Source organism: Camellia sinensis, chromosome 1, assembly GCF_055761805.1.
Source record: "Camellia sinensis isolate YWXY chromosome 1, ASM5576180v1, whole genome shotgun sequence".
Lineage (NCBI taxonomy): Eukaryota > Viridiplantae > Streptophyta > Magnoliopsida > Ericales > Theaceae > Camellia > Camellia sinensis.
In genome coordinates, this window is record NC_138961.1 from 181,073,204 (window position 1) to 181,088,283 (window position 15,080).

A 15,080-nucleotide genomic window follows, 5' to 3' on the forward strand; every position below is an offset into this window, starting at 1 on the left:
GAGTCATCACAAGATTTCTTAAGAACTCGCATACTTCTCCCTTCAGCACTGTATGGTTAAACCAAAAAAAATATATGAAACCCATACCATACGATGTTCAACCATTATAATATTTTAACTGGTGCTAGTTCATCGAGTTAGGAAAATATTTCGAGAAGAATACCAGGGCTAAAAACGATTTTAAAATGGAGAATATTTTTTTGGAAGAAAACTGGTTTTCTGGACAGTGAGTTTCATTCACTTCCAGCACAGATGTTCTGTGTTCGAAAAATAAAAGGGTCCTCAAACGGTGTCGAAAAGAGGAATGGTCAGAAAGGTTTGCTAAATTTTTGAGTTTAGAACATATTTACAGAAGAGTGTGAAGACTGAAAACCAGTCGAAGATGGTCAAATAATTTTTATAAGAAAACTGGACAGATTCTGTCACATTTTGGAAAAATTGGTGTTTCTCTCTCAATACTTAATAAAAAATTATGAAACTAGCGGCGTTTGAAATATAACTTAAAAATATAACTTTTCCAAGTGGTTGTGCAGAAAAATACTATTTGTAGAGAAAATGGGACCTGTTTGAAGTCGCTGCTTCTGCTGTGTTGTAAGTGATGCTTAGGGAAAATATTTGTTTTGGTAAGAAAATGGTGTCCGATGATTTTATAAAAATTTTACACAGTGTATAACATCTAAATATACTTCCAGTATACACAGATTTTTAACATCCATTATTTTCAATTTATTAGAGCCCCCTTTTCACCCGATAAAGTGTGAAACAGTGAGAAGAATCTAAGCTTCAAGTAAAGGAAAGCCATTCTCATCTCATTTTACTCTCTTGCAAGATTATTTCAACAATGGAGAATATTGAACACACAAAAACAGTAACTAAGCCATATATCTATGTTTGTAAGAAGGAATATGAAATTATAACATAATGAAACCCTCATCCTATCAGAGTTTTAAACATGCATGGACTATTTTGCTATATATGACATAACCATGGTTAGTCTTGCATATATAAATTATATAAATTCAGTTAGAGGTATCTAAGGGAGGATAGAGGTGATGTATTCTTACCTTAGTGAAGTAAAAAAAATCCCAAGTGTTAGGCCTTCTTTCCTTCTCTTCTCTCTTGCTTTCTCTCCCTCTCTTCTCTCTTTGTTTTGCTCTTACAAGTGTGTGTAATAAGGCTGAATAGTGCTCCTAATATAGGAGTTTAAGGGCCTAATTTGTTATTATTATTATTTTATTTACTATTATTATATATATATATATATATATATTTTTACTTTACTTCTCCTTTTTGCTTAGGAACTCTCATCTAATGCTTAGATGGTAGCTTACAGATTGTGCCTGCCGTGGCTGCCTTAATCAAGGCTTGGAATGCCATTGCATGCTTACTTCTCTTAGGGAGGTTGAGTGTGGACTTGGGAAAAAAATAAGCATGCAAGCAGGTAACCTAGATAAAAAGAAAAGGAAGTGGCAGTCAGCCACTTTCCTTGCAACTTGATCATTTTTTTTTTTTTTTTTTTGAATTGAATTGAATTGAATTGAAATTGGTGTCAATACAATATTAATATGTATATATAATTTATTTATTTGTTTACTTATTTAATATTATTATTTTCAATTGGATGGTTTTCTTCCTACTAAATTCTAACTAGCTTATTTACTATCAATAATTTAATCCATTTAGTTTTCACAACTGTATTTTGATACAGAATTTTAATCACATCAAGATAAATAATTTTATTTAAAAGAATTTAATATTGATATTAATTATGGTCCTATTAATATTATAATTTAATGGTTTAACGATCACTATTGATTGGCTTAATATTATTATTAATAAACTAATTAGTTGTCTAAAAATTTAGGTTCTTACAGGTTCATAGATTCTGAAATGGCCGGTGATATTGATTCTAGAAAATCTACTTCGGGGTATTTGATGACTTTTACAGGGGGAGCTGTGGCATGGCAATCTAAATTATAAAAATATGTTGCTCTCTCAACTACCGAAGCTGAATTTATTGCCATTATAAAAGCTTGCAAAGAAAAGTTATGGTTGAAGAAATTTTTGCAAGAATTGGGTTTGAAGCAAGAAAAGCATGTGTTTTATTGTGATAGTCAAAATGCTATTCACTTGAGTAAAAATTCTACTTTTCATTCGAGATCGAAACACATTGATGTGAGATACCATTGAATTCGTGATGTGTTAGATTCGAAATTGTTGCAACTCGAAAAGGTTCACACAGATGATAATATTTCGGATATGTTGACTAAGACTTTGTCGAGGGACAAACATTTAAAGTGTCAAACTTTGGCGGGTATGGTTGATGTCTCCACCTAAGTCGGTAGGGGGAGAATTGTTGGGTATACCTCCTTATTGGAGTGTGGGACCCAATTGGTTTATTAAAAGAGTTTTAATTTGGTTTGGTTTAGGTATAATATATTTTTATATATTATATATAATTTGTGGATACCTAATCTAATTTGATAACAACTAAGGTTTTAATAAAAAAACCCTTGATTCACAATATAATTTTGATATTGTTTTCACCAAAGAAGTGTTGCGGCTGCTATAGATCATTGGTCAATCTCTTCGGTGACCGTGCGGGATGCTATAGTTGATTACATGCTTTGTGCTTTGATTCTGATTAAAGCTTGGAAGTTTATTTTGGATTTAGAGCAGCAGCAAATTGATTTCGTACATCTTTGTTGGGGTGCTTTGGTGAAGTTGATTTGGGTCGTTATTTTGGGTCTTCTACAACTCTAGTTCTGAATATTTTGGTTCATCTATTTGGTGAGGTCTTTCCTCTTGTTTATTTGTGATTATTTGAAATTCACCTAAGGGTGATTTGTGAGACCATTCGTGTCTCGTTTGTAATCGTTTGGAAACTTTTTGGTTGATAGTGGAATCGGATTTCAATCCCGTCATATTGAGAGAACCACGTAAAAATTCTTGTGTTGCTGTTGATTTAATTTTTTCGCATTAGTTTTTATTCACATTGATTGATTTACTTGTGAGGAATCATTGATTTTCCTTAACATAAACTCTAAATGTACAACCTTGGGTTGGGCTCCAAGGGGGACCCCAAACCACCACATCTGCACGCACGCCGCCGTCATCTGTCCATCTGGCCATGCGGGGTGTGGATTGTGGGTCGGATCGGTTCTAACATTAATTTTTTGGACAAAATTTATTTGAATTTTAAAATGTTTTTAATTCAAATTTTTGTCCAATAATTGTACCTCTTTTTCATATCCAGATTCCACAAACAGTTTAATCAGTCCAAACTGTTTTTAATCTGTTGAATTTTGGACAGCAGTCCCGCTACGGACCACTAGAAGACGAGCTCTAAAACAAGCTCTAACCAGGTGGCATGTGAGGCATGAAACTGAAGGTCATTTGCATATTGAGTGCGTGTGTTTCACACACTGTAAAAAAAAAAAAAAAAAAAAAGGAAAATTAAATCCCGCGCAAATGTTGATCCATCGAGCTCATGTATATAGAAGAAAAAAAAAAATTTCCTGGACATTTGATCTGAGCTTGTCTTCCACCGTTTTGTCGCCTCCACCGTCCGGCGTTTGCCCTCTCCTCCACCGTCCGGCGTCAACCCTCTCCTCCATCGTCCCTCTCCTCCACCGTTTGGCGTTTGCTGTCTCGTTCGGCATTTGTAGATCTTTCCTCCGCCATTCGTCTCCTCCACCGTCCGACGTCTTCTCCCTCCTCCACCGTCCGACGTCTTTGTCGGAGTTGGAATTCCATCTGGTCAGTTCTATCTCCTGTTTATAAACATGGGGGAAAAAAAAAAAACAGCTTTGGTCCAAACATAGCAAGAGAGGTTTGGTCCAAACAAAGTTGGACATAGCAAGATAGATATGAAAAAAAAAAAAAAAAAAAACAGAGTTCAGAAATCCCCTGTTTATAAGTTAGATGTTTATAAGTTCAAGATAGATGTTTAAAAAACAATTCAAGAACGATGTTTATAACCATGTCCAAACATAAATCTGAACTCTGTTTTTTTTTGTCCAAACATAAAAAGGGGATATAAACATGTTTTTATATCTGTTTTTTAAACATGGTTATATCTGTTTTTAAATCATCAAGATAGATAACTTATATCTATTTGAGTTCAGATATAAATCAGCATAAAAACATGTTCAAATATAAACATCGTTTTGAGTTCAGATATAAAAAACAGGTTAAACATTTGAGTTCAGATTTATATATGTTTTTTAAACATGTTCAAACCTGTTTTTTAAACATGGTTATAAACATCGTTCTTGATATGGTTAAACATTCAACACATTTTTAAATCTGAACTCAAATGTTTAACACGATTTTTATATCTGGACCAAACCTGTTTTTATAAAAACAGATATAAATCAGCAAGATAGATATAAAAAACAGTTGGACCAAAAAAAACATGTTCAGATTTATGTTCAGATTTATGTTTTTTTTGGTCCAAACATAAATTTGAACTCAAATGTTTGTCCAAACGATGTTTATTCCCCTGTTTAATATGTTATACTTCAGGTCCAAACATAAATCTGTTAATCAGTTTTGGTCCAAACATTGGTTTATACTTCAGGTCTATTATTCAACTGTTATTAATTTTGGTTTATACTTTAGTTTTGGTCCAAACATTGGTTTATACTTGAAGTCCATAATTTAGCTGTTATACTTCAATTTTGGTTTATACTTCAAGTCCATTATTGAAAGTTTAATCTGTTATTAAAACACAATAATCTGTTATTAATTTTTGAAAATAATCTGTTATTAATTCTTGAATTTACTTTTTGAATGAGCAGAAATGGAGATTGATTCAAATACTGTTGAGAATCCTTTATTAAATGAGAGTGAAGAAGTTGAGGAACCTAAGAGGGGTATGTGTTTCACCTCAAAGCAAGAAGCGTACGCATTTTATGCCAAATATGCTAAACATGTTGGGTTTTCTATAGCTTGTAAAACACAAGTTATCGGCGATGATGGGGAATTAAGATACTTTGGGATTGAATGTTCTCGATCGGGGAAGAGAATTAAAAAATCAGAAGTAAACCCTTTAAAGCCATCTCTGTCCACAAAAATTGATTGCAAAGCAAGGGTACGAGCAAGCCTACAAAAGGATGGGAGATTTATGTTAACCACAGTTAACCTTGAACATAATCATGACTTGATCCCCACCAACTCACGCCATTTTGCAATGAATAAGAAAATCCTTAGTCCTGTGAAGAGAAGATTAGAAATTAATGATCAAGCAGGGATTGGGGTGTCTAGGAATTATAACTCAATGGTTGTTGAAGCTGGGGGTTATGAGTCTTTAACATTTGATGAGCGAGATGCAAGGAATTACATTGAGAGAGCTAGAAAATTGAGGCTTGGAGAAGGAGATTCCGATGCACTTCAAAAGTATTTTTTAAGAATGCACGCACAAAATTCGAGTTTCTATTATATGATTGATGTTGATATTGACTTTCGTATAAGAAACTTGTTTTGGGCGGATGCAATGAGTCGGGCGGCTTATGAAGAATTTGGAGATGTTGTTTCATTTGACACAACTTACCTCACTAATAAATATGATATGCCATTTGCTCCATTTGTAGGAGTTAACCACCATGGACAGTCGATTTTGCTTGGTTGTGGTCTATTATCTAGTGAAGACACTGATACATTTGTTTGGCTATTCAAATCATGGTTAAATTGCATGTCAGATCATCCTCCAAAAGCTATAATAACGGATCAGTGCAAAGCTATGCAAAAGGCTATAGAAATAGTCTTCCCCAATACTCGACATCGATGGTGTTTATGGCATATCATGAAGAAGATTCCAGAGAAGTTGAAAGGGTATTCCCAATATGAATCCATGAAGATGGATTTGCAAAATGCAGTCTATGACACTTTCACAAAAGATGAATTTGAGATGAAATGGAAAGAGATGATTGCAAAATTCAATCTTTATGAGAATCAGTGGTTGGGGGTGTTATATGATGAGCGACATCGATGGGTTCCTGTCTATGTCAAAGATATTTTTTGGGCTGGCATGTCAACGACACAACGAAGTGAGAGCATGAATGCCTTTTTTGATGGATATGTCAACCCAAAGACTACATTAAAACAATTTGTCGAACAATATGACAATGCCTTGAGAAGTAAGGTAGAGAAAGAGAAAAAAGCTGACTTCAAGTCTCGGCACAAAGTCTTTGATTGCCTAACTGTGTATGGTTTTGAGAAACAATTTCAAGACGCGTACACCAATGCAAAATTCAAAGAAGTTCACGCTGAGATGAAGAGGCTAGTTTATTGTCAACCGTTTCTTGTCAAAGAAGAGGGTTCAATTTGTACATATTTTGTGAAGGAAGCCGTGGTAGTTTTTGGGAAGATGAAACATGTGGACTTTGTTGTCTATTCTAATTCGACAGAATTTGATGTGCAATGTATGTGCCGGTTGTTTGAATTTAGGGGCATCATGTGTGCTCACTCACTCGTTGTGCTCATTGCAAGATGCATAAATGAGGTTCCAAATAAATACATTCTACCACGATGGAGAAAAAATTTGGATAGAGGGTACACATGCATAAAAACCACATACACTGGCTTTGGGGATGATTTCAATGCAAAGGTGTATGATAAGATGAATAGAAAATTAATTGGCATTGTACAATTTGCTGGAAACTCTGAAGGGAAAATAAAACTTATTGACCGTGGGTTGGATGAAATCAAGGCGAAAGTGATGAAAGATGATGAAGGTGGTGGGAGTAATGTAGCACCTTCGACTAGTAATGTACCACCTATTACTAGTAATGTCTCATCTTCCCCGATTGGCAGCATTAATAGAAAGGCAATCAGTCATACCAAGTTGCTTAGTCCTTTGGTTGCTCGCCGAAAAGGTCGTCCAGTTACTAAAAGAAAGGTCGCCAAAGTAGATCAAATAGTCAATCGGTTAAAGGCAAGCAAAAGAAAACATAACAAATCAAAGGTAAATTGATTGTTTTCATACATATCCATCCGTTTTGTATCATTACTCTCTATTCAACTCATATTTTATTGTAATCATGTCATACATTTGAGCCATTCATTAACCTTTGTCAATATAGGGTACTAAGGTGATTGGAGGTGAAGGTAAAGGTCAATGTCAATCTCAACTTGAACGTAGTGCACGTAGAGAGCTTTATCCTTATATGGTTGGCATGGAAAATAGTATGTGTGTGCCGGTACGTGTACATCGAGCAAACTATTTTTCAATAATGTTTAGCAAACTGGTTTTAACATTTCATTTTAATTGAATAGGGACACATGGTCAATGCTATTGGAGGCACATCTCTCATCCCGGCAAGTGTGGACATTATGAGAGGACAAAGTTTCATGAATGCCCCAACTCAAATTTATGGAGTTGGCACATCTCCGACCCCATCAGACTGTATTGGAGGCACACCGGGATTTATGACAACTCAACAATCCATGATTGCTACGCATCAAATTTATGGAGCCGTACCGTCTTCATTTGTTGACTTGAATGTACAAATGGACCGCAATGACCATGGTGGTAGTTTTCGTTAGTTGGAAAGTTGTAATTGTAATGCCTTTTATGTGACTAAACTTGGAGTTTATTTTGTTTTGAATAGTTTATTTAATGTATTTTTGGTTTGAAATTGAAATTGATGTTGTTCCCTACTTTGTTGTTATAGTTAATGTTCCCAATTGATGCTATATTTGTGCTTTGTTTGTTACAGATTTAATGTGTTCCAAAATCTGTGTTCGAAAAAATCTGTCCCATAAATGTGTTCCAAATCTGTGTGAAAAATCTGTTACAAATCTGTTCTAAAATTATGTCTGCAAATCTGTCTTCAAAAACCTGTGTGGTAAAATCTATCTTCAAAAATGTGTGGAAAAAACCTGTCTTCGAATCTGTCTTGAAAAATCAATGTGAAAAAAATGTCTTCAAAACTGTGTGAAAAACCAGTGTTCAAAAAAGCTGTCTTGAAAAACCTTAGTGGAAAAATCTGTCTTCAAAACTGTATGAAAAAAACCTGTCTTTGAATCTGTCTTGAAAAACCTGTGTGAGAAAAAAATGTCTTTAAAATTGTGTCAAAAACCAGTGTTCAAATCTATGTTGAAAATTTGTCTTCAAACCAGTGTTCAAACTGTGTCAAAAACCAGTGTGCAAATCTGTGAAGCACCTGTGTTCAAATAGACAAATACATCTTCATACATAATGTGTTCAAAAACAGACAAACAGTCCAAAATCTGTCCACAATCAGTCCAAAATCTGTCCAAAATATGTGTTCAAACACATAAACAAATAACTTTTCATAATAATCAGTCCAAAATCTGCCCAAAATCTGTCAAAAATCTGTCAAAAATATGTCTAAAAATTTGTTCAAACACACAAACAAATAACTTTCCAAAATCTGTCCAAAATGTGTCCAAAATCAGCAGAAAATGTGTCCAAAAGCAGTCCAAAATCTGTCCAAAATCAGCACAAAATCTGTCCAAAATCAGCACAAAATCTGCACAAAATGTGTCCAAAATCTGTCAAAAATCAGCACAAAATCAGACCAAAATCAACCCAAAATCTGTCCAAAATGTGTCCAAAATCAGCAGAAAATGTGTCCAAAAGCAGTCCAAAATCTGTCCAAAATCAGCACAAAATCTGTCCAAAATCAATCCAAATTCAACCCAAAATCTGTCCAAAAAGTGTCCAAAATCAGCACAAAAAGTGTACAAAATCAGTCCAAAATCAATCCAAAATCAGTCCAAAATCTGTTCATAATATGTGTTCAAACAGACAAACAAATAACTTCCAAAGTTCCAATCAGATAACAAAGAATCGACATGATTACATATTCATACTTCTCAATCCATAATTGCAATATATCATAAATCTTCATACATATCATCTTCATAATTAATACAACACCAATTACATGTTCTAACTTCTATAAAAATTATTACATCTTCATAATTAATGTAACACCAATTACAAGTAAGATGAAGATCCCATTAATACAACACGAATTTCTATTTATGCCTCTTTGCAAGTTTTGCATCTGCGCGTTCTGAAATTGAAGTTGTTCGCTTTGAAATCGAAGATGTTCGCCCATACTTTGAAGTTGTTTGGTGACAGTTGGTGTATTGTCCATTCGCACTTGCCCTTCCTCCCTACGTTGTGAATTTGTAGGCAAGCACCATCCAATAAACCCACTGCAATCCGGACAACAATAAAAAAGCTTGTTCTTGTTTCATTCCGTCTCCGAAATTAGAATAATTTCTTTTTTCCGACATTGAGGACAATTTCTGTTGCAAAATGTCAATTGATCTGATGTACTGGCGTTAACACTTGAAGTTGACATCTGCAAAAATCTGAATCAAAATCTCAATCAGTTAGTGTATTAGTGTTAGGACTGTTTAACTTGCTAGAAACAAAGGTGGTTCCTTGAAGGCTAGGGGTGGCCACTGTTTGGGCCATAGGTTATGGCCAATCAGCATGATTATAACATCATGCTGGGCATGCACTTTTAAATGCAATTGGTCTTGTGTGTAGTGGTTGTGAGATGAGCTATTGGATGTTGGAATTTATTGCTGTAAGTTGGAATTTATTCCAGAACTTGTGAAAAATTTTAAATCATGTAAATAATTCAATCAACACAATCATGTTTATGCTATAAGTTTAGTGTCTTCTATTCTTGCTGTTCTCATACTTTTTTAATAATTAAAATTTTATTAGAACGGTTTAGTTGTTTTTTCATAACTGGTATACTTAACTATACTATTAAAAAGTGGACAACTTAAGTGCATTCAAAGCTATGGCCTTGATATGTCATATGTGATATCAGTTATTAGTTGAAGTATTAGTTCACCCAAAGAAATCAGAGTACTGACCTCTACAAGGGCCACATTCTATATATTCTTGGTGAAACCTAGAATATGAACCAAACCCTGATTGGCTTGTTTTGGTTCTGTTCATCAATGCTTCTGTTTTGCTCCCAGTTCAAAGTTTTAGACTTCAAAAAAAAAAAAAAGACTGTTTGGCTATGTATTGCAGGGTCAGCTTACTCGAGGTCCCAAACCAAACTGAATATACATATACACACACATATATCTTACTCAAGTAAATAAGGTAAAATCTATACAGAAGTAAGGCTAAACCTTCTAATAGATTAATAGGATTTTAAGTTAATGGTTAAGTGTACATGTGCCTAATAATGTTGACTATTGACTCCAGTAGTTTATAGGTTGGCATGTCCCTCTGGTTTGTACATTAAAGACTTGTTTAAGGCATAGCATCTTGCCAAAATAAAAAAAAAAAAAATTAAATACTAAAAGCTCAAAACAATTAACAATATCGGGCTTGTATTATTATTTTCTGTTTACTAGTTATGCATGATAATTCCTTCACCCCTTTTATAAAAAGAGAAAAAACCATTATTGTAATATTACTATTTCCAAGAACCTTATTCTTCACCCACACATATTTTTAATTAATATATATGATAAAGAATAAAACAAACACTTGGCTCATGCTTGCTGAATAAATTTGGGTGGAATTGGATTTATAATCCATGAGATTCATCAATTTGGTGTTCAGTTTATTATAGGAAGTACTTACTTGATTGTAACCATTAATCCCATATGCTTGCAAATCTAAAAAAATCTCATATGCATGGGATAAATAATTTGAGAATATTGAGAATTGTTTAAACTATGTAGACACTTAATCAAATGATAATAAATGTTTATATTAGGTGAGGTTCAACTGTCCAATGCGGAAAGAAAAATAGCATGCAGCTGATATGTTCCCAAATGGGAACTCAGAAAATGGGGAACTTAAGTGCATTCAAAGCTGTGGCCTTGGTACATATACACACACATATATCTTACTCAAGTAAAGAAGGTACAATCTATACAGAAGTAAGAGCTTCTTTAAAATATGTGGAACAGAATCCAACCAAGTCCAAAAAAAGACTTGAAGAGGATAGCAGCATTGTTGTCTTGCATCATTCATGACAAATAGTCTTTATTCCTCAATTCAATAGGCCTGGATAGGCACTATGCAAGTCTTCTACAATTGGCTCAACTAAGCTGTGTCTGGCTTTAGTAACTGTTCTAATTATGGCATTCTAAATATTAACTAGTAGAAAATAGTAAAACCAATCATCGAACCAAGCCAACTTGGTTCTCTCTATAATCTCTCCTCTTTGTCTCCTTCACTTCCACTCTTCCTCAGCTACTACACACAATGAATAGCCAGTGATCTTGCATTTCCAGCAATCACAAATCACAAATATAATATAATTTTGTAGTTATTGTTTATTGAATTATATATGTTTGGCTAAGCATGATTAGAAATTTACAACTACACAGATGCTCTATAGAATCTTGTTTTCTTTGGGACATTTGACTTGTTTGTTATAATTTTCATCATAATCATATTCCTTCATTTTGTAAGGAATCAAAGACTTTAGAAACTTATTAAAATGGTTACCTAAACATAGGTATGTGTTCAAGATTTTTTTTTTTAACAGTTTGGCAAATGGGTTTTCTTTATTTTCTCTGTTTTTTAGAACAAAAATCAGTTTTCAATAACAATACCCAAGTTGACGGTGTTTGGCAGACTTTTAAAAACAATTTTTTCGTCTCGGAGTTGTGAATTAACAACAAAAATGCACGCTTAGTTTAGTCACCATAGAATGATAGATTGGGTATGGATCTAGCTTTGACATTATTGCACCAAGTCCCTTTGATTCTAACCCACTACTTCAAGATTGGTAAACAAGAGTTTGGCTCATTCTAAGAACTGTTTACAAAATTGAATTTAAAAATAACAAGTACGAAAGACGACAATGTAAAAGTAAAATTAAGGAGCGTGGTTTTTGTTGGAAATTTGAACTCCTGAACATAGGTGGAAGAAAACACAAAGTCCAAAAAAAAAACGGCTGACAATAAAGGGGCACCATAGGTGGAAGAAGAGGCCTTAAGCAGATGCAAGAGACTCAATATAGTGTTTTTTTTTTTTGATCAAGTTTAATTACTGAAAGTTGTGTAATGTGCTTGTTATGGAGAATTGTGATTGAAAAAAAAAATGATTTGAAAACTAAAATTTTATAGAGAAAAAAACCCACTAAAATGATGATGTAAAAACTTGATTTTATACAAAATTTTCATATTAATATTTTTGACAAGAATGATATGTTATTATGATAATAGCATTTTCAAAACTACACAGCATAATGATTTTGTTTTTGTTCTAAAGCAATAGAATCAAATTTTCAATATATTTTTGCACTTTAAAACTACAATGATCATGGTTTTGTCCTAAAATGAAAGCTCCATACAAAAACACATTGTTTTGTGTGAAAGTTCTACTTATGTAGTATTATCTTTTGAAATAATAAGAAATTTTGATGGACTTTTTAATTTAAAATGGATGAATACAAATTTAACACCATATCATTTTGTATAATTTTTGTGTTTTTAATTTATACATCATTACTATAAAAAAAATACATGCATAACAATTGATCACAAAATTAATCAAGGTCCTATGACATAATGTGAAACTCACCCTTTTTAAATATTATATGATTAAATTGTGTGAGTTGATTTTGATTAGGTTTTTGTTTGATGAGTATTGTAGGAAGTGGAGGTTGTGGCTGTTCATAAATCACTAAATCAGTTTTCAATTCAAACAACCATGATCATAATAATATCCAAAAAAAAAACAATATTGAGTCACTGTTCTTTTTCATTGAAGCATTCAAGAAAAATTAAAATTAAAGTTAACATTATTTTTTTTTCTGTACAAAATCACTCCAAAACCAGTCCAAAATCAAAATCAAATTCGTCTTAAACAGATGAAATCAAAGTGAAAGACACAAATCAGGGCATATAGATATAGATATATACATAGATATAAATCAGGGCATGAACTAAAAGTCAAAAATCTCAACAAATCAGGGCGTATAGATATAGATATATATATATATAGAGAGAGAGAGAGAGGGAGAGAGAGCTGACCTGTGCAAACAGATCTGTGAAGACAGAGAGAGACTCGGTCGTCGTCGGTCGTCTTCAGAAGCTGCGCTCGTCGGGGTTGTAGAAGCTGCATTCGTCGGGAGCTCGTCGACAAAGAGGCACAGCAGAAAAGAGAAGAGAATGAAGAATAGAGAGAGAGAGAGTCTTCAAATGTTTTGTGCAAATGAATTTGAAATTTGAAATGAATAAGAAAGAGGGAGAAACAGGCGAGTTTACCTCAGCTTTCCACGTTGGCCGCCACGTCATTAGTGCCGATTTAGTGATCACGTTTTAGAGGTCGGAAGCATTTTCGTTTTGGACAGATTCGAAATCTGGACAATTTTATAACTGCAGTGGTTGCAGATCTGTCCAAGTTTACAAATTGAATATGTTCAAGGATTTTGCACCTGTTCAAGTTCAAATTCATACATGTTCGGGTCTATTTTTTGCTTATATATACCAGTCATTTGGTTCCGACAATTTCATTTTTCTTGCCTTCATTTTACTCTCTTGCATCAATTATTCTTCATATTATTTTAAGAAAAAATTCAGAGAGTTTAGAATACTGGTTTTGTTCGCCGTACAAATTGTTTGAAATGCTACTACAATTTGTGAAGATCATTATATTCTGGGAGATAGATGCCTTTTATCCGTAAGTACTGTAGCGGGGCAAATCTGTCTTAAAGACAGAGTGTCACACAATCGACTTGATCTTTTAATTATTTATTTGGTTCGGTAAAATAAATTCGGTAAGTATATTATTTTTTATTTGTTTGATTTGTTTCAATTTATTTATTTTACACAGAAGATTGTTCCAACAAGTTCAAGCCCAGGTTAAAGAACCAGGTAAACACATTAGCATATTTGACATAAGCTTCGATGGGGGTCAGATTGATGTGGGTGAAACGGTAGAGGAAATCTTCCATAATATTTCACTGGTTACACATACTTCATGCATCTGCTTATCAACTCCGAAGAAGATGTGAACCAACTTTGTCGCTGCAATATTTTTGAATTCAAGAGTGTCAATAATGACGGGGTGGCTCTTATGTTCAACAAGTTTGGTGAAGGAAGAATTCTTAATAAGTTAAGATTTTACTTGTCTAAATGATGCAAGGATGTGAATGCTCATTGTGATAAAAGTTGGAATAAATTTACGGCAAAATTGAGGTGCGACTACTTCTACAGTTCGTGGACTGGTGTTTCAACAGTCGCAGCTGCTTTTCTCATCCTCCTCACAGCTCTCACACAAATTGTGGTCACCCTAATTTCTTTGCATCGTCAAGCTCTTTTCCATATCTCGTCTACTATTGTACATGTATGTACCTTCTTTTCTTTGGACTGTTTTATTTTAACAAGATTTCTCCATATTTTGATCAAAATACATTTGTATCTAAAAAAAATAAATGATAGGTGTGATTTTGATCATTAACCTATTCTGATCAAAATGCTATTGATATACAATTAACTTGATTTTTTACATTGATTTATTACTCAATAAACTCTAAAAAACTAACTGCTCAAATCATCAATATAAAATTCGGAGTGAATCCCACCGAAGTACAACCGTGGCTGTTGTGCAAACGGCACAATAGTGACCCATTTCCTTATTTACTCATTATAAAATTAAACTTACTTTTTTGCCTATTAAGGTAGGTTCCCACAATTATTAATTTGAGCGAATTATCTCTAATTCAACTCTATGATATAAAAAAAAAAACTCTAAAGAATAATTAAATAAAATTGATATTTTAAACTGAAATCAATGAAATGTCAATACATTAGAATATAAAAGTGAAATTAGCCAACAAATAAAAAAATACAAAAATTAGATATAGGTGGTGTTTGATAAAACGGAAATTTAAAATTAAAAATTAAGTACTGAATGTAAATTTTTTAAGTTAAAATATTGTTTGATAAAAAAATTAAGAGCTAAACTAAAACAAATTGTTTAATATGAACATGATAAAATTTGAAATTTATTATTTTTAATTTTTCTATTTTAATTTTTATGTTGTAGTGGTGAGGATAGGGGTAGGGTGGGGGTGGCGGGAGAGGCTATGGCAATGGTGGTGGTG

General features: G+C 33.3%; 1 protein-coding gene and 1 long non-coding RNA gene across 2 annotated transcripts; one reads left to right on the top strand and one right to left on the bottom strand.

The window, feature by feature from the left end:
- The first annotated feature begins 4,804 nt into the window (after positions 1-4,804).
- LOC114256210 (protein FAR1-RELATED SEQUENCE 6-like) lies at positions 4,805-7,548 on the top strand. The gene is made up of 3 exons (XM_082917768.1): positions 4,805-6,967; positions 7,086-7,172; positions 7,279-7,548. The coding sequence occupies exons 1-3, from the start codon at positions 4,805-4,807 to the stop codon at positions 7,546-7,548; spliced, it is 2,520 nt and encodes an 839-aa protein (XP_082773894.1).
- A 1,290-nt stretch (positions 7,549-8,838) lies between these two features.
- LOC114256243 (uncharacterized) lies at positions 8,839-13,313 on the bottom strand. The gene is made up of 2 exons (XR_003627121.2): positions 13,006-13,313; positions 8,839-9,351 (listed from the first exon to the last, which is right to left on the bottom strand). It is a non-coding gene; the product is annotated as an uncharacterized LOC114256243 (long non-coding RNA).
- Between the last annotated feature and the right edge of the window lie 1,767 nt (positions 13,314-15,080).